Raw genomic sequence first — 23833 nt, 5'->3', positions numbered from 1 at the left:
GTGCTTTCTTATTTTTTTTGTGTATTTCTAAGAACAAATAACAAGCTCAGAAGCAGTGGCTGTGCACTGCGACCTCCCAGTGATTTCTGAGAAGCACAGTGGATCGAATTGCCTGAGCAGTGGTGGCAGAACTTTCTGGAAAGGTTGAGTGGACATACATGACCTTGAGGGACCTGCAGCATCTTCTTTAATACCTGCACAGTGGGAATCCAAATTATGCTCGGATGCTTTAAAATATAAGAAGTGTTAGCTGCCTCTATCCTAAAATCATGTTCAGTTTCCACATACAAGTCGCTTTGCTTTTAATGCTGTATGGGCTGCAGTCTCACCGAGTCAAAGTCAAATGAATGCGCACTGGAGTCAATGAGAGTGACATTGCCACGTTGCTGGCTGAGCGATCTGCTGCCTGACCCTGAACAATGAAGCGTGATGCGTCAGAGCAGCAGGCATCTGGTGGGCGGCTTATGGACCAGAGGAGAGGCCTCAGTTCTGCAGAACCAGCCACATGCTGCCAGGCTGCGCAAGAAACGGAACCAGTGACCCAGACCCAGCGTTCCATGAGATACAGATAGAGCACCGAGCCCGTATAGTCCTCCACTGCTATTTTGATCTAGATTTTAATAATGCATTCTGCATGGGGAGCATGTGACTTTGGGCAGCTAGCAGTTTCACTGGAGTGCTGAGTAGCAGATTACAGAGTGGGTGTCGGACGCTGGATAGCAGCCATTTGGGGGGGGGGGGGTGCGGCATCTCGACTGGCTGGATTACGTGATGCATGGGAGGATCAAAAAGGGGGGCAACCTCAAGGAGGAGAAGGAGATTACAATGAGAAAAGTGTGCTGATGACAGGCTTAACAAGTGCAAAAAACGGCATACTATGAAATTGTGTTTAATTTTGAGTTCCTGAGTCCTTCCAGAGGCTGCAGAAGGCACTCTACCCACAATATCCTTCACCACAAAATGTGACCAAAAGAACGAGCTTCTCATGATTGTTGGAAGCCTGTGTACTGACCAGTCATCCTTCTCTTAGATGCCTTTGATGTTGCCCTGTTTGAAGAGGCGTCCCTGTCAGCGTAGTGCGTACACACATTCTGTTTGTACCATAAAGGCTTTTGGTCTGTGTTGAGAATTTGTTCCCCCACGTGTACAGCTGTGGCCATATTAGCCTTAACAAAGCACTGATTATTATTAGCACACCAATGGTGTTCGACCGTCCTCCGCGTGCCTCTTCCCTGCTGTCAGTGTCCTCACAGCAGCAGACACCCCCCTGCCCCCCCTTTCTGTAGAAATCAGACTGCTGTGCTGTGGCCTCCACCCCCCATTTGTGTTATATGTCTCTCGTGTCTGTACGGCACATGGGAGGGAGTGAATGCTGCATGTGTGGTTTTTGCAAACAAAACTATTACTTTCCATCTATCCAAGGTCATAGGGGGTGGTGAGGTGGAGCTCATCCTGGAGGGGTAGGCAGGGGTAGGCAGCCCGGATTCTGGAGCGCCGGAACCCAGCAGGTTTTCTGTCCTACCTGAGGAGTTACTATCTGCCTGAGATCAGCTGAGGTTCATCAGGGACCAGGTTTGATGGACCAGGCAGGATCAGGGTTCCCTACCCTTGATCTACAGATTACTACAAAAATCAGAAATGAAAGAGCCCATTTCTTTGGACTGAAGAACGTCACGCAACATGGGGAGAACATGCTGACCTCATACACATGGAGCGTGGCTGCGAGTGGAACATCTGACGCTTTGAGATGTGAGAGAGCACCACTGCACCATGCCCAAGGTGTTACCAGATTGTGCCTATTTAGGTTAATCTCTGAATGCATATTTTGCTTTTAAATACATTCACTGATCCAATACAGTATTTTCTTTCAGTTAATCAATGTATGACCCTGACCGGAACAAGTAGTTATAGGATGGATGGATTTAAAAAAAAGGTGTGCAATTGCATATTAAGAGCCTATTAGTGAATTGTGGCATCTTGCATAAATGGCCTGTATTGCGTAATGAATATATATTATATTAATTTTCCAAACCGCTTATCCTTCTGGGTCCTGGGGGGTCCGCAGCCTATCCCAGTAGCTACGGGTACGAGGTGGGGAACAACCCAGGACGGGGGACCAGCCCATTGCAGGGCTCACTCACACATGCACAATTTAGTAACTCCAATTAACCTCAACAACATGTCCACACACTCCACACACATGTAACCCAGGCAGAGACTTGAACCCTGGTCCCAGAGGTGTGAGGCAACAGTACTAACCACTGCACCACCATGCTGCCCCATCCATCCATATAATTGCCGTTATTTTTTCCAGACTCACCATAGACAGCAGCAGTAGGACATTACAGACAATGAGATGTTGCATTGGAGTATACAGGGCTCGGTTAATAACTGACCCCCACATCAATTTAATCACTTCATTGGTAACAGTTCTGATGTAACATGGAGAGTTAAGGGAGTGCAATTCGACACTTTGCTTTTCTTTGTGGAATCATTAAAGTTTACTTTCTAAATACCTTTTCTATTAAAAACAGACGTTTATAATCAAAATAACTTCCCTTTTGTGAATCTATTAAACTCATGATATAAAGGTGCGCAAAAAATGTGTAAAAGCAATGAGAGAAAGACTGGAATCCCATGCAGGGAGGAAAGTGCATCACATAATCTTGCAGGACTGCTCCATGGAAACAAAATAAAGGTCAGTTTGAATGAAAGTTGTTTTTTTTTTTTGTTTTTTTTTTTTATAACATAATCAACACCCATAGTACAATTAAAACAAAAATAAACATGAAATGATAAATCCTAGAACAGAAGACAAATTACAACCGGTAAACACTTTGATGATCAGATGTTTCGTATGAAAACATATGTAATGCAGAAGCAACCGTTGGGAGAATTCTCTAGACAAGCAGTGTGCAACTTGTTACAATTCCAGTTGTTATAAAGGGTGAAGGAGACAGTTCAGTCACGCCCTGTGTTGTAACAGTTACAGCAATCAGCTGGTCTGATCCATTTGTAAGTAGTAGTAGTGGCTCTCACACTGAAAATGCCTTTGATAGAAGCCTTAATGCTATTGCAATGTTCTTCGAAGTTTAAATGACGGTTTTAAAAATGTAAGGGAAAGCCACTGGAAATGGTGACTTAGTTTCTTTGATTAAATATTTTTTGCCTACATTTATTCTCACCACATACATGACTTAATGTTTTTTTTTGCCTCCGTGCCTGGGTACAGGTTGGTCGAGTCTACAGGCTGCTGTAAATCCTCTTGATGACCTCACCATCATCCTTCCCCAGGATGCCCTTGTTGATGTAGGAGTCCACCTGCCTGTCCATGAAGTCCCTCAGTTTGGGCAGGTCATAATCTGGAACAGGTGAAGAGAAATGTCTGTCTTACAATGGAACTACCAGCGACATTCATGTAACAATCACACAACAACCATGCAGCAAATATGCCACTGACGTCTCATCAACAGAAAGCGCAGTGAAACCTCCGTACACAAATGTCTACTGATTGCAGTTTGATCAGTGACGCAACAAAAGTACCATCCCACTGGATTTTAGTGCTGCTGAACGTTTATACTCCAGAATTACTCAGATTCGCTCTTCTTATTTTAAAACCCCCTACGGTACCATGTGATTACGCATTACTGTCTGATGAGACACTCTGGGTCTTTCTCAATACGCATACTTCACTGTACCTGTGTTCTCATGTACCTGTTTTACATCATCTTTTAATGCCAAGGACCAATTCCAATGCTCAAGAACAGAAGTACAAAGTATACTTAAAATCCCCAGACGACGTTGTTTGCATGATTCATTGTGACCCAAGTTTGTTCTTGGGAGGCAAGTTAGCAAGACTGTTCTTGTCAAGACCACAAGTACAGTCTTTGCGTTCTTAGTACTGAGAAACACTCTCTGTTAACGCATTGTAGCAGTGACAATAACGCTTGTCGATAGATGTCCGTAGGCAGCACTACAATCAACATCATGCGGGTTAACAAAACACCACAACGGAGCTGATGTAATTAGGACAAGATGATAAATATTCACACTGACTCCTGGGTGATCTAACCATTCCCACTCACTCCCTGAGATTATCACCGTTGCAAATTGTGGGCAGACAAAACAAAAGAGGCTGTAATTGAGCTGTTATTCACCTGATCACCAGATTGCCTGTTTCTTTCTGCATACAGGATATTAGTCTATTTACCCTTCAGCACAGCTCAGGGATGCTGGGGTTGCTTGGCGCTTATTCTGAGAAGTGCGTGTGCCCTGCAAGGCGCCGCATCCTGACTGATGCAGGCCGGCGCTCTCAATCTCGGCAGCTTGACCGGTAGTCAAGTGGTAAATATGCAGATGCCACGTATCATCTCATGAACGGTGAAATGGATAAAGTGTTTAACTCTGGAACAGGGTTGCGGACTCAGCAGAACCTCTGTCAGACACGCTACCAAACATTTAACAAAGTGTTTTGGGTATTTAATAGCTGGTCCAGACTCCATAATGAAAGGATTTTCTTCTGTTCCCAAGTGTATGTCTCTTACCTTCCTTGTTTCCTTCTTTATCGTGTTTTTTGAGCCAGGCAATGTTCTTTCTGATGGCTTCGAGGTAGGATTCTGACCTGCCAGAGTTATCTGTGGGCAGGGAGAGAGTGAGATTATGCTGGGGTGTACCCTCTGTCAATCATCCCTGCGCTTCTCTGAGTTTGGAAAATTAATATGGCAATCATTGATTCATCCCAGATCCTGGCAAAGTTACCACCCAAGAGTGTGTCGCCAGCGAATGAATCCAGCACCATCAAGCGAAGTAACCCTAACTGTGACTGTGCCTCTAATATTTCTGCCTCAGTTAGTGTTCTTCCATTTCTATGTAAAATAGTCTCTTCAATTCTTCATTTTTTTCAGGCCCATTTATATAGACCTTATTACCATATTAATGGTCATTATCATGGGGGTGGGACCTCTTCTGTACTTTCCGTAACTCTGATTTCTTGGGGTGACGTAGGAAGTTTTCTCATAATGTCCTTCAAAGGAAAAATACACCAGCGATAACTGTTCTAAGCTGCCCTTCATTCACGTATTACTAAAACAAACCCAGACCAGCACTGTGAAGAACATGGAGCATCCATCCATCCATCCATCCATCCATCCATGTTCTGTAACTGCTTGTCCTGACAGGGGCCCAGAGCCTATCCTGGAAGCTATGGGCACAAGGCAGGGAATAACCCAGTATGTTAATGGGCGCTAAATGTTCTGGTTGGTGTTATGGCCAGGGGGCCAGTACCACTGTCATCCAGCAACCCTGAAGCCAACAAGCAGAACTCCGTTAGGTCCTGTTACACTTATAATGAGTACTTCACTTTGAAGGAGAATGAAGAACTCAGTGAAGGAGGTGAGAAGGAAGCTGCAGCCCTTCATGCTTGAGTGAGAATTTAGGAAGCGTGTCAAACGGCCGGAGATCCAGAAGCCCCAGACACTGACCTGTCTCAGCCAGCATCTGCTTGTCCTTGCCTGTGTCTCTCAGAGGTTCATATACCTTCAGTACCTTGGAGGTCGTCTCCTTCGTGCTGTCCACCACGCTGTTGGGTTTCACTTGAAAATCAGGAACAACGTTAGGTGCTGGGGAGGCCAGGGTGGAATTACCAACTCCATCCCAACTCAGCGATGCCCCCCCTCCTCAGCTTACCAGTGGGTGCCTGGATGTCAGGGGTGACCAGTGACTTCCCCAGTTTGCTCTTCGTCTGGACAGCGATCATGGTGTCCAGGTTTTCTGCAGTGAACATCGGAGGCTGAACGAGGCTTATCTCTTTACAGGGCACCATCTCATCTTCCAGTGTAAACAGGCCATCGTTTAAAAAAAAGATGCTGTTTGCGTTTGTGCCTCATTGTTGAGGTAATGAGCTGAGGTCTTATCCAGGTTTTCCCAGGGACACAATTACACAGAGGTCTGGGATCATCACCCATCTGACACATGACAGGCCCAGCCTGTGGCACGGGCCGCTGACGCAGACGCTGAAACGTGCCATTTGAATGCCGCTCGTCCATATCGCTGCCATATAATTACATTCCGCCTGTATTATTGTCCTATCTCCTGCAGCTGGACATCATCCCCATTAAGCAGATTAAGGACAAGCAGCAGGTGAGTCATCCACGGAATACACAACCTCATAAAACAAAGGGAGCAAGCATTGAGCCGTTACCAGGCAACCAATCATTTTGTGCTCTGGTCGCCATAGAACCATAGTCCTGTGATGCTAGTTATGGTGTTTCATCTCGTTGGAGTTCCTTATTCATCTACATCATTTTTTACTGTGTCCAAATATTTGACCATTTGGGCTTTACTGATTCTTTTTCTTATTCGTGGTCGCCTCGATCTGCACAACAGCTGCGATTGCTTATCACACTTGTGCAAATGGCAACTGGCCATGTTATTTTCACATTGGATCGAGAGCACCAATGCAGGCACCAGGTATCACCATCCCCTCGTCAGAGCATGACGTGGCTCCATGGAAAAAACAAGCAATTGGGGTCAGTTTTCAGAAGCATGGTCTGACCTCACGTATTTAGTTCACCAGGATGTCAAACAATGTCTGTAAAATTCACCCATCCATCTGTCTGCCAGCTAACCACCTACTCCAGGTAGCCGAGGGCACAGGGCAGGGATACACCCTGGGTGGGGGAAGTGGTCCATCAAGCTAGGAAACTGGAGCACGCAATTAAGAAAGTATATGCAAACTCCACGAAGGGGAGGGACTGAACCCCCAAACTTGGAGTTGAGGCTTCACAGCTACCCACTGCTTCACCCCTGCTAGATCACAATAATACATACAGTACTTTCCAGTTACTATTCGTGCATCTATAAGAGGACATTCATTGCTTTGTGCTTTACTCATAATTATTAGTCCAGCAAAGCACATCAATTTATTTTTCTCACAAAAATGTCTCAGCAGGAAAAAACCCTGAGAAAATAAATGTGTCGCCCTCGACTTCCCGTACATGTCCCTGCGGGAGATAAAGAAGGCTGCCTATTGGCTGGCTGATTAGCCCTCCCCGGCGGCACTCGTGCTTTCTGAGACGGCCACGCACCAGCGACGCCTCCCAGAAGCTCGGCCTTGGGGCGGGAACACGTCTTACAGTAAAGTTTGCAAACTGAGTTAAGATGGCTACGCTAGTCACATGGGGGGGACGGTTTTATATAGAGTTGCTTGACAGGGCAGTCTGAGCTTAAAATGGACGCTCCTGGACGGCATTTGCAGGCCCTGCTGCGGTGTAGCAGCGCGTCTCCCACCACGGCGAAGCCAGCAGGCAGCTGTGCGCCGATGCGCTGATGAGACTAAAGAATCATTCACTGCAGGTTTCAGGTTCCTCATCAACGGCAAACAAGCAGCTGCGCTTCATGGGTGACGGGAGGCAGAGCGACGCCTCCGCGCCATGCGGAGCTGTGCAGCTGTTCGGTATCCCCTTGTGGAGGGGCTGAGTTTGATCTAAATTAAAGATCTAAATTACCTTCAGTTACTTTTCCGATGCAGTTATCCAAAGACCTTTAATTCATCCAGACATTTTACTAGGCTTTTTCAGTTGAAATGGGGTGCTGGAGAGTACCACAGAAACCCCCCCCCACCCCGGGATGTGAACCAGCAGTGAGGTTTGGGATCCAAATCCGCTCCCCCTTCTACGAGGACACCTGCTGCTCCACAGCAGTAATAATTCACCTGCTGTTCAGCGGGACGGGAAGTGGGCTCTTACCCAGGTACGACACTCCTTCTTCGGGTGTGATAGTACCGTACTTGACCATCATCTTCACAAAGTCAATCAGGGTCTTCATGATGGTGATGAGCGTTTCTCTCTCTTCTGCATCCTCCTCTGTTTAAAACAGTAAGGGATTAAACTAGGCCAAAGCCACCGTTCTCACGGCAGCGGCTCACTGAAACTGCCTTGCCGGCCCGATTGTTTTTCTGTTGTTCATCTGGCACAGAGATTTCCCTGTGGATCTGCTGCGGGCAGGCCTCCTGTCCAGCCTGGGCTCTGTGCTATGGCCCAACACTCCTCTGCATAGACTCACTTCTTTAAATAGCACGTCCTAAAAATGTACCGGCCCGTGGATCTGGGGCACCTGTGCTTGTTCCTCATTGGATGGCTGGTTCTCAAAGCAGTGCGCACGCCAGCCCTCCTACCTGAATCGAGGCTCTTGAGGAGGTTGTAGAAATTGGGGAAGTACTGCAGGTCCTCAAGCCCATTGTCGGCCGCCAGCTGACTCCTGCGCTCCAGTTCGGTGGGAAGCTTCCATGCCTCTTCCTCAGCATCCTCACCATCCTCCATGTCCGGTACTTCCTCATACTTCCTGTCGGAATTTTCCACAACTTCCTGGAAGAAATTTTTTCAAATGCTGTCATCATTGTAGGTTTATCCTAACACATGAAGCCCTTTAAACGCTGATGCTGAAAGGCAAAAATAACCAAGCACAATTACACGTTTGTCAAAGCCTTGCATCAGTGACCACAGAGAGATATAAATGCATTCAGTAGTGACACTTTCCAAACCAATGCTGGTGCTGTTTGCAGACACACTACTGGTTTCCACCTGACTCGCGGTGATAAACCAATCTGTGTTTCACACTAAAATGCTCATGACAGATAACCTCATAGCAACAGGCTATCATTAGCATTAGCTTAGCTTTGGACATGGAGATGAGCCAAGTCCAGGGACTCGCGACCGCTCACCTCAGGGTCTTCCTCCACTTCGTCTTCCTCTTCTTCGTCCCTGGCGACGGGGTAGTCCATGCTGCGGTCCTCCACCTCATTCTCCTTGGCGTTCTTGGAAATGAGATCCTGCAGGACTTCTGCCACCTCGTATTCCAGAGTTTCTGCTTGGCTCTCTGTGATCTGGGAGGGGGAAGACCATTAGGCACTAGAAGGCTGTTTCATCACGCCTGCAGTGAGTGAATTACCAATGACAGGCTAAATCCCTTTCAAGATGTCCTGCTTTGATCGCTGTTTCAAAGTCTTTCCAAAAGCCCCACCACCCTTTTTTAAAAACAACAGTATTAATATTCACTGATTCTAGTATCTTAGCCAATCTTCTTAGCCATACTGTCTTATAAGGAAAAAATGCTCTACAAAATATTTCCTACCAGTCCCAGTTTCAGGAGTTTGGACACAATCCTGTCGAACACCCCCCTGTCATCTTCCTCATATATTTTGGCTGCGATCTTCTGCACAATGTCCTTGGCTGTCAGTGGGGTGCCATCAATTGTACGGAAACTGTCTGGGTCATCTGGAAATAGAACCCAGTCTGTCAGAAAGGCTCACCCTTGACTCAGACTGGTAAAGTTCAAGCATGGCCTGGTCCTAATCCCATCCATTGATTGGTTTTCCTCTGTTCCTCTGCCACACTGAGGGCACCTTAATCTGTGGATGCACGTGTGCCTGCAGCAGACTCAAGATAGCTAGTGTCTCTGCAGATCTGCAAGTTCTCTTCAACTGCTAACAATGTTGGTACGGAGAAATCTAAATAAATCGCACACGCGTGTGATCAAGCATAGCAAGCCTGAAAATAAGCCAGTCTGCTAGAAGCAGTGCTGAAAATCTTGTGCTAGAACCACCTCTTTGTTGCTGAGATTGTTTTAGCTCCAGCTTAAGTGATACTTCTGTGGAACCATTCTATCCCTCAGTTTAGTCATGAAACCATATCTGCAGCCATAACTGTATGCCGCAGTGAAGATTGCGATTATATGGCCTGAGCTCTCGGAAAGGGGCTGCAGTATCGGCCAGCAGGAGGGCACACGCTCCCGTCTGAAGTGCTGAACGTGGACAGAATCGAGGGTTACGTTGGGAGCAGCCAAAGCCGACTGCACAGGGGAACAGCAGCGATCAGCAGGAGGCGGACAGGCGATGTGCTGCATTCCGAACTCCCACTCATTGCAGGAGCCGGTACAAGGACAGGGGAGCACACCTCACCCACACTGCACTATTTTGTTGAAAACGATAACAATAATAATGCCTGTCGATGAAATCGTTAAATTACACTGAGCGTGTCTTTTTGGTAACTGTCGTTTACCTGGTCGTGACTCTCCTGTCCTTTTCTGAGGTATGTATCATGATAAAATGTTAGTAATATATAAACCAGCTTAGATGCAAACACTCCACAAACACATGTCAGCTTTGCCAAAAGGATGAAGGAGAGCCGGCTGTCGTGCCGTGTGCCGCGTGTATTATGCGGTGGCCAGCGCAGCACAAAGCAGCTCCCACTGACAGACGGCTTACAGATAATCTCGGTCTTTTTCCCCTTTAAACAAAATGCCCTCCCACTGAACTAAAGGTGCAGGGCTTCTCTCTCCAGCAGGAAAGTTCAAAGGGCCGCCTTGGTTCCCTTTCAGCAGCTCTGACTAAGGGGGTCACCCAGCTGGTTTGCAGAGTGATGACAGGATGAGTCGGGAAGGGTATGGATATCAGAGCAGTAGGCCCAATCAGGGTCAGTAGGTCCACTTAGCCTCATAAGCAACAGCTTGCATATTTCAGTGGAATGGAATTACTGACATACCCAGGAAGCTTGTTACTGAGATAATTTCAATTAAAAAGTCTTCCTGTACATGAGTCTGTCAAAAAGAATTTGTGAAAATTTAGTTAAAACTAATTTTTAAAAAGTCTGGATAAACCCTATACCACATTTGTGTAGTTTAGTTCATTTTCACATTATGAAAACCTGCTTATATTATTACTTTGTATGGTTACTTAAGTTTTTGAATAGGCCTAAGTCAAGCGGTCAAACAATTTTTTACGCCTGCGCACCTTCGTACTTGAACGCCACGTCACTTTTGGTAGAGTCATAGTTTTCCGCCAGCCTTCTGTTTTTTGTTGAGTCTGATTCGTCAGGAAAGTAGTTTTTGCCGACAGTTTCATCCGCAGGGGCTTCAGTGTCGGACACCTTTGACTTGTCCACCAAAGATTTTGACATCCTGAATTCATCCTTCTCCAGGTCAGTGTGCGGCGCCCTTGGCTCAGTCTGCCGCTTGTTATCTGAAAGTAAGACGAAAGACAAGCGAACTCAAAACGTGCCACTGCGATATCGGAAAGTAATAACTTCATTAGCGGTGCAAACATCTGACTCACCTACAGGTTTACTCTCGCTGACACGGTCCACTTCTGCGATCTGTCATGTATACAAACAAAGGACCATTTCTCACTCCGATTCTAACCCGCTTTGAAAGACAATGTGCCTTCTTTCTTTCAACTTGCGCTCTGTCTACTGAGTTGAAAAATCCATCTGTTTCTCTTACCTACAGCCTTTATAATATCGCCAGTATTTCCGCCTGTATCCACAATCAAAACACTCAATCCACAGATCAAAAGCTTTTCAGCATCAAACTGTGATTTATGTTCAAAGCCGACTTCTATAGGACAGCAGGTTTCCGACTAGAAAGTAATATATAAATGACTGAGACTGGATACCTGTTCTTGCAAAGGTCTCTCCTCATTCAGTTCTCGGTTGTAGATTGTTTTATCTAGATTCAAGAAAAACAAACTAGTGATAAGTCTGAAGACATATTATTTGAATACGTAATATAAAAGTAGGCCTATATTAAATAAAGTAGCATATATAGGCCTATATAAAAAAAACATCAAACGGGACATTAGTTATTTCCACAAACAATTTAGTTACGACTTTGCGGCTCTTTGATTTGCGGATACATTTTATAGTTAAACCAGCACATGGATAATTTAATCGGATCTGCAATCCAAAGATTAAGCCCCCATGGAAATGGAACACGATTGAATTAGCGAAGTGTGAGAAGACACACAATCATCCTCATATTCTTTATCAAGTTTCTGAAATTCATATGCCGATGTTGTGGGACGATCCCGCCGTTCAATGTTCATTTTATGTTGTCTTTGTCAAAATAGAGCGATAATTTACAATGAATAATACATGGGAGAAAAGAATAAGTCAATATAAATTAGTTATTTTCAACTTACCGTCAGGCACGTTAGGTGTGGGAAAGGTACAGATCTGACACACGCTTATAGCGAAAATCTGGAGGAAGAAGAATGTTATGCACTTAGACGCCATTCTAAAAAATTAATGCGAATAGTTTACGCCTTTATGAGTTTCCGCTTAAAAGAATTTCTGAATATAAAAAACTAAGAATTCATTAATTTGTGCTTATTCTGTTTTCAACGCTGTTCCGCTCAATGGGCTTGCATGCAGCGCTTGGGAGCTGTTGAATGATCGCGGTGCTGAAACCGGTTCTCCTCTCTGGATTATCTACTCCAAGCCTCGCCTTACGGCTCTGCCGCTCCGGGCTGCAGGATCCGGCTCTCATACGGCCAGCAGAAGAGGCGCGAGAGCGCGTGAAATCCGCCCATGTGCGTCAGCTGTTACGCAACCTGCGTCACTCCATCCCCGAAATGCGCTGGTTTCCATACGGCGATGGGAACCTCTGTATTGGAGTAACAAATAAATTGATCTATGTCTTAATAGCTAAGAGGGCAACGTTTCACCACCTAAGCAATTTGTTTGCTTTATAAGTAGCAGAAGCAGATTAAGGTGTTTGATGTAATATAAATTAATGTGAAGATGAATACAGAACAAAAATGTAGGTACAAATCAAAGGACTTTAAACCTTATTTGTGATACTGGCAACGTGTTTGACTATATATGCTTTTGAAGTTGGTTTAATAGAGTGATTGCGTTAACGGAACAAATACTGCTAAAACAAATTATGAAACGAATTATGTCTTGGAAAAAGTATCATGTTACTCTCGGTGTACGCATGTGTATTTATCATGTACTAATTTGCTGGAATACAATTTTGAAGACTTTAAATGCGTGTACTGATTAGTTTGAGAGTTTTATATGGTAATGTAAATAACTGAAAACTGTTTGTATTTCTTTTATAGGATAGTAGCGACATTAAAACAAAATACGCCTTTTTCTAATGTCCACGATTAATCAATATACAAGCAAGCGTTCTCCATCCAATTTGTAAACCATGACTCAGTATTGCCCTCTAGTGTCTGAAAGTAAATATGCATAACGTATTTATGTCGCGTGAAGGAGCGAATAAAGTTTGGGCTTCAAAATAACAGGAAGTAGCGTAATTGTACAGTAGTGTCCGCTGGTCCCTGGCAATTACACGTCCAGAACTTATTATATTTGTTTCGTTCGTTACGTTAATATCAAGGACTAATTCCATATAGTTTTCCAAGTCAATGTCTTAGCAAAGTATCTGCAATGAGTGATGTGGTTGAGAAAACTCTGACGGCTCTGCCAAGCCTTCTGTCGCTGGACTCGCAGCCGGGAGCCGGTAAACTTTCTGTCACTTCCAAACTGGGGAGCCTGATCAGAGGCATCACTGAGCTGACGTCCAAACATGTGAGTAAAACCTGGCACGTCTTCTGCAGGCACAAGGGAACCGTGATTAGCTGAAGGCATGCCGGAGCAAATTCCCTTACGGTTAACCGCTGTTTTTTCTTTTCTTCGAAGGAAGAAGAAAAGCTTATTAAAAAAGAGCTAGCTGCTATAAAAGAGCATGTGTCATCTCCCAACACCACGCTGGCAAGTACCTCCACTTACTATTGTGTCTGAATTTTTATGCTGTTTGCTGGAAAACCAAACTTTTGCCTTGTGAAAGAAATGATAATTTAAATGATTAATGAAGTTATTTAATTTCTTAATTTGTGCCGTTCCTGCAATGTTTAATTATAGTGAACTTTTTCATCTGGTACATTCAGAGACAGATGAAGGAGATCATGGTGAGGGCGATTTACTGTGAGATGCTGGGATTTGAGGCATCCTTCTGCTACATACACGCTATCAAACTGGCACAGCAAGGAAGCATGTTTGAGAAAAGAGTCGGTAGGTTATATCGGTTTGTGTTCTGACGCGGTCTCTTAGCATGTTTAAGTGCTCCCACTGCTGCTGTAGGTTAATTCCAGTGCCGACTTCCCAGCAGAAAGTGTGAATGCTTTTGAGAGGTCTGTCCACAATATATAGTGTGCTGCTTTGCACTGTGAACTTTCCGTGCTGCCAGGCTACCTTGCGGTTTCGCTGTTCCTGCGTGAAGGTCATGACCTGCTGCTGCTGCTTGTTAACACCGTGCTGAAGGTATGTGTGCACACAAATCCACAGAATGGAACGTCACCAAGCATTCAGCACAGAGGCCCAAGAAGTGTATGGGTGTTGCTCTTTTTCTGTTTCCAGGACCTGCAGAGTACAAACCTCATTGAGGTGTGCATGGCCCTCACCGTGGTAAGCCAGATCTTCCCCAAGGATATGATTCCTGCTGTGCTGCCTCTGGTGGAGGACAAGCTGACACACTCCAAGTAAGTTATTATGCTGAAGGTGCTCTGTGCTGTTATGTGCAGAAATGTCTTTGAGTGTGACACAGTGTGTGAATTACTTTGTCAGGATATTATAAATATTTTCAAAAAGAACATGGTACAGATGCTGTGTTTTAGATGCAGTGGTGTTTTAAAGCAGAGCACTCTTTTGAACTGTTTAGGGCATTTACCCAAATGTCTGTTAAGATACTGTTGGTCTCATTTAAGCATCCGTGCTTTTCACTCTTTTTGCAATTTGTTCTGTGTACCTGACACAAAGTAGTTATTGGATATATACATTATTATGTATGTTATTCCCTATGCATGTTATTTCCATATTGATTAATTATATATGATTGTTACATTGATAAATCATCTGGTTAAGGGCATTCTTATTACTTAACATTCATATGGGTTGAATTGTTTTTGAACTTGTTTCCAGGGAAATCATTCGGAGGAAGGCCGTCCTGGCACTGTACAAGTTTTACCTGATGGCGCCCAATCAGGTGCAGCACATCCACGATAAGTTCCGCAGGGCGCTGTGTGACAAGGACCCAGGGGTCATGACTGCCTCCCTGCATATTTACTTGCAGATGATCAAGGTGCATTTCATGAAAAGTCGCTTTGCAAAAACCGCAGCTGTTTTCTCTGCCGAACTCAGTAGCCCAGACTCGGTGACAGCTGGGTCAATTACAGCATGTAAATAACAGCTGTAGTGTTGAAAAATGATAAATATTCCCAAAGTAAAAGTTCCCTTCTTATGAAAGGGATCTGCATTAACTCATCTTTGTAGCTCTGGAAGGCTTTTGCATAAAAAATTACCCTGATATCTGATGTGGGCGTGTTTTTCCTGTAGTTCATTTCCTTGTCTTTGAGCCCTGCCTGTTCCTGAGCACCTGTGCTGCCTGTTTGCAGGAGAGCCCTGAGAACTACAAGGAGCTGGCTGGCAGCTTCGTAGTCATCCTGAAGCAGGTGGTCAGTGGGAAGCTGCCAGCCGACTTCAGCTATCACAGCGTCCCTGCTCCCTGGCTGCAGATGCAGCTGCTCCGCATCTTGGCGCTTCTTGGAAAGGAGGACCAGAGGTGGGTCTCCATCTCACAGAGGTCTGACTCCACTGAGCCGGGCCGGGAAGAAGCTCTTTTTATGGGACCAGAGGCATCCCATAATATTATTTTGCCTGTCTCATTAATACTGTCCTGCATTTTCAGCTTTATTTAATAAAGACATCTAATCAGTAGCCTGTATTTTTAACATTACATTTCATGTTAAGGATCTCTTTTCTAAGGATTCTTTTTCTATAAATGCCAATAAAAATTAAGTATGTACATAAAGATACATGTTTTAATTGCAGAACAAGTGAGATCATGTATGAAGTTTTGGATGAATCTTTACGAAGAGCTGAAATAAATCACAACATCACCTACGGTATTATATGCCACGATTGCATCACTTCAGTTTTTTGTGAACTATGCATTAAGGTCCCCATTCGCTAATGAATCTCCTCACTTTCTCTTAGCCATATTATATGAGTGTGTGAAAACTGTCTACACTATCCACCCAAAGTCAGAGCTGCTGGAGAAAGCGGCAAAGTGCATTGGGAAGTTTGTTTTGTCTCCTAAGATCAACCTCAAATACCTTGGTAAGATGCTCATGTAACTCCTTCCTGTGGTGGCTGCAGGTTTTTACAGCTGGAAAGTTAAAGAGATGGTGAAGTTTTGGCCGGGTGGTGACCCGTTCTCCATGTGCTGTTTCAGGGTTGAAAGCACTGACCTATGTGGTCCAGCAGGATCCCAACTTGGCCCTTCAGCATCAGATGACCATCATTGAGTGCCTGGATCATCCTGACCCCATCATCAAGAGAGAGGTGTGGCTTGTCAGTAAGGCCTGAAATAAGCACTAGATCAACCAGCTCAAATCTGGGCATCTGTGGGTTATTCGGCCTTGATTGGTTGTAATCTGGATTGGGTGTTTCTCTAGCCGTGAGACAGGGGATCATTGTCACTCTTAGGAATCCCTGTAATTGGTAAATAATTAGCTCTGCCCTGTAAAAATCTGATTAGCTTGGGTAAGGCTCCCTTCACCACTGATGGCTGCCTAACCCTGGGACTGCCCGGCATCAAACCAATTTCCCCGCAGACCCTGGAGCTGCTGTATCGCATCACCAATGCTCAGAACGTCACGGTCATTGTGGAGAAGATGCTGGATTTCCTCCGGCACAGCAGGGACGAGTACACAGTGATTGGCCTCGTGGGGAAAGTGGCTGAGCTGGCTGAAAAATATCCTGCATCTGATCCAGGCGCTTGCTGCACTCTGCCCTTTGTGTTTTTTTTTTTTTTTTACAAACTTGCAGTAATGTTTTTTTCCTATAAGCCGCCATACATATGCCCCAGACAACAGCTGGTTCGTTCAGACCATGAATGCCGTTTTCTCCCTGGGGGGCGACGCCATGCAGCCGGACATCACTAATAATTTCCTCCGGCTTTTGGCGGAAGGTGAGTTTCCTGGTTTTAACCCGCAGGGTAACAGATTAACTGGTCCCTGACATAAGAAGAATGTTTCTGCTTTTCTCGCTCTCTCTGCTGACGGGCTTGTTCATAGGCCAGACTGACATCTCTTTCCAGGTTTCGACAACGCGGAGGAGGACAGGCAGCTGAGGCTCCTGGCTGTGGACTCGTACCTGTCCTTGCTGGGGGGGGAGGCAGCCAGCCTGCCCCAGCCTTTCCTGCAGATCATCAGCTGGGTGAGGAAGCTGCGTGCTGCCCCCTGCTGGGCGGAAATAGCATGTGCTGAAGTGCAGCCTGTAATGATGGGAATGTAACCTTCTGTGTGATGCACATGCTTCAGCAGTGAGTGTGCCCCTCCTAACCCCCCCCCCCAGGTCTTAGGGGAGTACTCCTACCTAAAAGTGGGTCAGGACCCCACAGATGTTCTGGCACGACTGGGGGCGCTCCTGGAGCGGCATGACATCACCACGGAGACACGGTGCTGGGTCCTGGCAGCCATGGGCAAACTGTGCACCACAGACGGCGCCCTCCGGAGGGCGAGGGAGGTGGCGCACCAATACAGCGCCTGCCTGGACACAGCACTGAGGCAGCAGGCGATGGAGCTGGAGCTGCTGGGCCAGGATGCCCCGCTGAGGCACAGGGTCCTGCCACATGATGCCAGCTGTGAGGACCTGGAGGTACCAGTGTGCCTGTCGGTTTAACTTTAGACAAAAATGGACTAAAATTGGGGCAGGGGAGCCTAAAGACCACTGCTGATATCCCCTGATGCTAATTGCTGCTCTCTCTCGAGCCCATGATGCTCACAGCAAAGGAAGCAACCTATACATATTTATATACGAAGCCCTGATTTTTAAAAAGTTTCATATTATATTAGTAATTGATTTTTGTAGTGTGACTTTATCCACCAGAGACTGTATCAGAGATCTGGTGACTTGTGTTGCAGAGATCTAGGGAGATGTCCCCTCCCAAGCTGCCGTGCGTCTGACTCAAGGCTCTAGTGACTGTGGCCCTTGTGTCCGCAGGTCGACTCCTCCTTGTCCTTCCTGGATGGCTTTGTGTCGGAGGCCTTGGCGCTGGGAGCGGCTCCATACAAACCTCCTCACCAGAGACAGGAGGAGCTCTCCCAGCACAAAGGTGGGGGCTGGGCCAGGTGCATTCTGGATGCGCTCCGGCTAGTTACTGCCAAGAGGGGTTGCTGTTATCGATTTTGCTGGGAAACAGAGAAATACTGTATAATGTTAAGGTGGCTCTAGATGGCTTTGAAGATCGCCCTGTGGGTCTCAATTTGTGCGGTCGCCTCGCTAAGCTTCTCGCCCCCCGCAGCACTGAACTTCGAGCCGTACGGCCCGTCGCTGCCTGCTAGCCTGTCCGCCTGCAGCCTCACCGACCGGCAGTCCCCCACCGCCATGTCCCTCAGCTCTGGGATCTCGGGAAACAGCACTGAACAGATGCAGAAGGCCAGGTGGGTCAGGCCACCCAGCACTACACCGGAGTTTCTAGAAGCTTCATCACTGCAGGCACCTGTCTATATGGTTTGTTCTTTTGTGAATGCTGCGATCCGATGCCCCTCCACAGTCCCATAATTCCTCTTGCTCGCTTTGCCTTGAAGCTCTAATACACTGAAGCTGGACGGAGTGAAGAAGGTGTGGGGGAAAGAGGGTTACCTTCCCCAGAAGGAAGCCACAGAAGAAGCTCCTCCCCCAGTAGCCTCCAGTGCCCCGACTCCCTCCTGCCAGCAGGGCGGCGCTGAGCACACTCAGCTGGCTGTCTCATCTGCTGGGGAAGAAGAACAGGAGAAGCGGCAGCTGGCTGCCACACTCTTTGTGGGTCTGGGGTCCCAGAATTCATTGTGTCTGGTAAGATGTATGTTTTTGTGGTTCCACCCGCTATCTAACTCCGAGGTGCTACTGGATGCCTGTGTATGTGCAGGTGGTTTCTGTAGCCATAGAACGTGTACAGATATAATTCCATAAAGCTGTTTTTGTACCACTAAGTGATGGTTTCTTGTACATCTATCCCTAAATGTCTGCAGTATTTCTGGTGCCACTGTAAGCACTCCATACTGTTTACTGTGACTAATTCACCTCACCAGTGTACAGCGCCTCCTGCTGATGCATGCCAGCCACTGCTCTCCCCATCTCCTCTTTGGGTGATGGTCAATATAAGGCAGGCATCTGTATGGCCCTGAATGGACACTGGATTTAGCTGCCCCGCGTATCCCATGAGCACCTGGGGTGTTTATATTCATGGGGGATTGTGTGCTTAGCTGGGCGGGGTCCTCATCGCTACGCCAGAACTTTGATCATGTGACTCAGAGTAACGGGACATGGAGTAACTTACCACCAGTGGCAGGTGTTGGTCTTAAGCAGGCATGTGTGTTGGGCTCGCTGAGTATGGGGACGATCTATGAAGGAAGACAGCAGGTGTCCAAGCAGTGACCCCCCCTCCTCAGCTCTGATTGTGCAGATGTCCTCTTGTCCTACAGATGGGGAAGCCGGACGCAGCACCCAAGCGTATCTGGCGCCGGCAGAGGCCTGACCAGGAGGCCCTTGACGGCGGGAGCCGGCCGCCCGTTTCCTCCGTGGACGATACACTGGACGGCCTCTTCGACGACGCCGTCCCTGATTCCGCTCTGCTGTATTCACTGGATGGACCCTCTGTTCCCCAGAGCTGCTTGGACGGTGGAGGTGAAGCGGCGGGGGGGTCTCTGGATGCTGGCATGGAACCGGCGCTCGCGCTGAGCCCTGGCGACGCGCCCGGCTCCCTTTTGCCGCCGGCGCTGTTGGCATTGCCGCGCTCGGACATGGAGGCGCTCTGCTCGGACGGGACCCTCTCTGTCTGCGCCTGCAAAGTCTACCAGCGAGATGCCCTGCTTCTCGCCCTCTTCCTGTCCAATGCCTGCGATTTGCCCCTGGAAGAGCTGTCATGTGACGTGACCTCAGAGGAAGCGAAGGTGCCGTGCGCGTACTTCTCTCTGAGCCGGGATGGCGCCTGCGTGACTCGCCGTCTGATCTCGCTCGCTCTCCTCCTTTAGGTCACAGACGGATACACCACCGCAGCCTCCATCTCCCTCCTGGCCGGCCGTGGCGTGGCAGTGGTGCTCCACCATCTGGTGATGGAGCTTCCCAGCAGCCAGGCCGTAGTGGCGGTCAGAGTGTCGTACCGGCCCGGGGCTGGGGCGCCCACACAGCAGGCCGTCTCCCTGAGCCTCTCTCTGGCTGACTTCATCAGGTACGGCGCCGGACTGCATCGTGGCTTGGGTGGTGCAGGCGACCCCCGCTGGCCCTGTACACCGCCAAGGCCATAGCCGAGCAGGGGAGTGTAAGCCAGCCTCCAGTGCCCGTTACAAGCAGTCTGCTGATGCCCACAGGCCCCTGCCTGTGTCCACGGAGGAGTACGGCAGGTTGTGGCTCTCCTTCTCCAACGATGTGAAGCAGAACCTGAGGCTGCTGGCAGACAGCGAGGACCCGCTTGCGGCCACACTGGCCGCTCTGAAGGACAAACTGCGGCTCCACATAGTGGACATCATAGGTAAGTGCGACAGGATGGTGCCGGCATAGTGCCCAGTTTATCTGATGGTGGTGTGTGCTGAACACGGGCACCCTGCCCCCCTGCAGGTGCTGAGGGCATCGTGGCGTGCCAGCTGGTCCCAGGGCAGCCGTGTCTGCTTCACTGCCATGCCCATGGCGGCACGCTGACGGCCTGGCTGCGCTCGCCCCTGCCCACCCTCCCGGACTGCCTGCTCTACCACTGCCAGAAGGCCATTGAGGAAAGCTGAGTGGGAGGGCTGGCCGGAGAAGGAGGGACAGGCTGTGAGGAGGGGATGGACTTGGGTTGCGGTGTGGAGAGTCCCTGGGAGGCGGGGCCAATGCTGAAATGTGGGGCTGCTGGTTAGCAGCTGTGTGTGTGCGTGTGTGTGTGTACCAGTGTGTATGCCTGAGTGTGCGCGCGTACGTGTGTGTGTGTGTGTGTGTGTGTGTGTGTGTACACGCTTCAGAACAGCCTTCTCAAACGTGCTGCTCAGCATTCACTCCTTATGAGACTACAAGGCCTCATCCACCCTGCAATTCTCACTTATTTTAAAAGCTGTATTTATTGTTTTTACTGTTGGACAGTTTTTTTATGAGTTTTTTTTTTTTTTTTTTAGGTGTTCTTGTTTTGTAGGGGTGGGGGGGGGTGAAAATGTTATTGTATTAATACCTGTGACCCCAAGGCACAGAAGGAGATGCCCTTTCAGTTACTTGCCCCGTCTGCCAAATTGTCCCGCTCAGACCGCCACCCCCCCACATTGGACGACCATTATTTCCAGCCCGGGAATGAAGCTCTAGGGTGATGTCAGGGTCGATCGCTGCCCCAGCGGTCTCTCGATTAGCAGCAGGGGTGTGAGCGTGTGTGGGGCCGTGCTAAAAGGAATTGCAGTATAACCCATTAACACTAATCTAGCCTCCTGACTACTATAGTGATGCCAAAGATGAATTATTTTTTCACGTGAGTGATGAATGTGTTCCTATGAAGTCTCCCAGGATCCAGTTTTGTAGAGTAAAGCTCCAGAAAAGATCAAAGGAGATGCATCAGATCTAGCAGCGCAAGTGTGATATCTTCCGAAAGAACTGGTACACTGGAGAATAGCCAAGCTCCGTCTGTTGCTGGTCATACTGCCTCTGGATGTCCCCAGGCTGCCCCCCGCAGTCTTTTGCTTCCACGGTGGCTTCCTTCTGAATGAAAGCTGACACTAATTAGTCCCCCGTTAGCGCAGCCTTCCTGCCTCCCATGGTCCTTCAGTAGCTCCTGCCGTGTTCCGTTTCACTTCAGCTGCTGACTGTGGGAGTATGAGCAGCTGTGCTTGATCCCCCATGTTGCCTGGTTACAGCATTAAACTGGTGTCATCCACCAAGGGGGGGGGGGGCGATGGAGGGGGTTAGGGTTAGTGTTACTATCTAACCTTAAATATACCCAGGTTTAAGGTGCTGTTAGCAGTCAAAACTCTCAACTAATCTCGCAGTCTGGGTTTGATATGGTATGTGACGTGCAGTTGCAGTATGAGACATGCTGGTCCTACACCCACAGGCTCTTAACGATGGTTTCCATTTTCGACCACAAGAGGGCAGCAGGATTTCATTGGCTGAGTGTCGTCATCATACTGTATGTGTCTATCTGTTGCTCTGTGGTTGCATGTCATGTCACTTCAAACTACTGTACTGCAGTCATGCGCATATTTTCTAACTCCATGTAGCACCGATGTCTGGACCTGACCAGGCATCTCCAGTCCAGGTATCTCAATGGATTCTCATTTCATGAAATTATCAGTTAACTAGTGATTACTAAAGCTAGTTAACGTGTTTCAAAGTATACTAATAGTGACTTGTCTGATTTTCTTTATTTAAAGAAGTTTGGGGTGAAGTGTGTGTGCGATTATCCAGATGGGCAGTTCTTAGGTAAAGACTTGGGTACAGCAGTTACTGTATGTTTCCAGTGGGTTTCACCTCTTCCTTTGGCTCTTAATTCAGTGCATGGGGGGACATTGTTTGAATTATCAGCTTATTTATCACCCTGGTCACCTGTCCCCAAATTCGGCTTTGTGTGGTCACTGAAACCAGTTGTATCTGCTGGGGGGAAAAAACATACATGCATGCTACTAAAGACGGCCACAATGTCCCCCAACACCTCTCCTCATCTTAATGATTATTTGCCTTTTTCACTGGTGTGTGTCTTAAACTGTGGTCAAAGCAGAAGTTTTGGGGTGTTTGCTCAGGTTTTGTGTGGATGTCGCTGGTCCCTGTACCTTATTTCTGTAACAGCCTGGGTTGCGTGCACAGATGGGAATAAAGGTGACCGAATGCCTTATGTCTAACACACTCAGGCGGTGTGTTCATTAGGGTCACTGGTACTTTGCTTCCTGTCACACAGCTTTGATTAAATGTCCCTGTCACTGTTCTGCTCGATCTTTCTGCTGTCTCACACTCTGTTGCTAACTTGTCTCCCAACCCTCACACGGTAATCATGAGCATTTGTATCTTTTTAATTCCCCCTACCCCCGCCCCCACACACACACTGTTTTTGTCTGCCTTGTAATTAGTATTTATAATTTGTCAACTTATAGGTTTGTGTGTGGAATTGACCATTTTAATTGGTTTCCAATCCACAAGGGGGCGCTAGTGTTTTCTACTACAACTGTACAAATGTGAATGAGGGTTTGAACCCTTACATGTGGCTTGGAACCTGCCTCGCTTATGCTGTGTGAGATCCTGGGATCTTCCTTGGAAATACGGAAAGGTCATTTCCAGTGCCACACCCCATGTCTGTTGGCTCTCTAGGCCTTACCAGCTTGTTTTTCTGGTGAGGTTCTTTAAAACGTCTACTTAGAAATCATCTCTACTGCCACTCCGGCTGGAATCGGTGCCATTTTGTACCCAAGTCGTTTAAAATGTGGAGGAAGGACAGCAGATAAGTTCATTTTTTACTGATTCATTTAAGAACGCAATTCTTGATTCAGCATTTGGCGTTCCAAAAAAAGGGTGCATTGTAACGGATTAATGAATTGAACATCTATCAATTTGTCATTGAGCATATAAAATGGTAACAAACTAATCGTAATAACCAGGAGCTCATTGTGTAGGTGTATTTATTGGCTTAAGTCCTGAATAGCCTTTGGTATTTTCTGTAATAGTATCGTAAACAGCATGTACGATAATCAATCCAAATGTAACAAAGCTTCTCCGAATTCACGTTGCCGGCTATGTTTAGGGGGCAGGATGCACTAAACCGGTATTTCAGTTGGTTCCCAGACGGTGTGGGTTCGGCACACGTGGCAGCGGGCGGGACTTCTGAAGATGAGCGTAAAAGGAGAACGAATGTATATGTCGAGATAACGTTTTAGCCAAAGTGGGACATCTATAAAGTTTTACAAAACTTGGTAATATGAAAAAGAAAACTATATTTTTAAGTAGCTAATGCAGTAACATTATACTGAATACGTATGGCCAATAATAGCTTATATTAGCTACCTCAGGAT

The 23833-nt window shown here is 47.2% G+C and overlaps 2 protein-coding genes across 2 annotated transcripts; one reads left to right on the top strand and one right to left on the bottom strand.

The window, feature by feature from the left end:
- Positions 1 to 2703: 2703 nt before the first annotated feature.
- Positions 2704 to 12327, bottom strand: LOC111846709 (secretogranin-3-like). The gene is made up of 12 exons (XM_023817184.2): positions 11972 to 12327; positions 11447 to 11499; positions 11108 to 11147; positions 10787 to 11014; positions 9130 to 9272; positions 8720 to 8881; positions 8174 to 8363; positions 7746 to 7862; positions 5686 to 5769; positions 5481 to 5591; positions 4545 to 4634; positions 2704 to 3362 (listed from the first exon to the last, which is right to left on the bottom strand). The coding sequence occupies exons 1-12, from the start codon at positions 12063 to 12065 to the stop codon at positions 3244 to 3246; spliced, it is 1431 nt and encodes a 476-aa protein (XP_023672952.2). The 5' UTR covers positions 12066 to 12327; the 3' UTR covers positions 2704 to 3243.
- A 368-nt stretch (positions 12328 to 12695) lies between these two features.
- ap4e1 (adaptor related protein complex 4 subunit epsilon 1) lies at positions 12696 to 22761 on the top strand. Its single transcript, XM_072698302.1, has 21 exons — positions 12696 to 13370; positions 13482 to 13553; positions 13730 to 13853; positions 14029 to 14102; positions 14199 to 14320; positions 14760 to 14919; positions 15233 to 15399; positions 15669 to 15742; positions 15834 to 15956; positions 16072 to 16181; positions 16454 to 16597; positions 16701 to 16809; positions 16939 to 17057; positions 17196 to 17498; positions 17844 to 17955; positions 18145 to 18283; positions 18431 to 18677; positions 19307 to 19774; positions 19856 to 20052; positions 20192 to 20352; positions 20439 to 22761. Exons 1-21 carry the CDS (start codon positions 13230 to 13232, stop codon positions 20597 to 20599), a joined length of 3327 nt encoding a protein of 1108 aa, XP_072554403.1. The 5' UTR covers positions 12696 to 13229; the 3' UTR covers positions 20600 to 22761.
- The last annotated feature ends 1072 nt before the right edge of the window (positions 22762 to 23833 follow it).

This window comes from Paramormyrops kingsleyae, chromosome 13 (genome assembly GCF_048594095.1).
Source record: "Paramormyrops kingsleyae isolate MSU_618 chromosome 13, PKINGS_0.4, whole genome shotgun sequence".
NCBI classification, from domain to species: Eukaryota; Metazoa; Chordata; class Actinopteri; order Osteoglossiformes; family Mormyridae; genus Paramormyrops; species Paramormyrops kingsleyae.
Note: the sequence above shows the minus strand (reverse complement) of the source record. Positions and strands in the feature narration are given on the sequence as shown.

Excerpts from the sequence above, each read along its gene's own strand:
- LOC111846709 (XM_023817184.2), bottom strand. The coding sequence starts at position 12,065 with ATGGCGTCTAAGTGCATAACATTCTTCTTCCTCCAGATTTTCGCTATA. Across the intron at positions 11,500-11,971 it reads CACACCTAACGTGCCTGACG|ATAAAACAATCTACAACCGA; the intron begins GTAAGTTGAAAA and ends TCTTGAATCTAG. Across the intron at positions 5,770-7,745 it reads AGAAGGAGTGTCGTACCTGG|AAAACCTGGACACCATGATC; the intron begins GTAAGAGCCCAC and ends TGTTCACTGCAG.
- ap4e1 (XM_072698302.1), top strand. The coding sequence starts at position 13,230 with ATGAGTGATGTGGTTGAGAAAACTCTGACGGCTCTGCCAAGCCTTCTG. Across the intron at positions 15,400-15,668 it reads CTTGGAAAGGAGGACCAGAG|AACAAGTGAGATCATGTATG; the intron begins GTGGGTCTCCAT and ends TTTTAATTGCAG. Across the intron at positions 15,957-16,071 it reads GATCAACCTCAAATACCTTG|GGTTGAAAGCACTGACCTAT; the intron begins GTAAGATGCTCA and ends GTGCTGTTTCAG.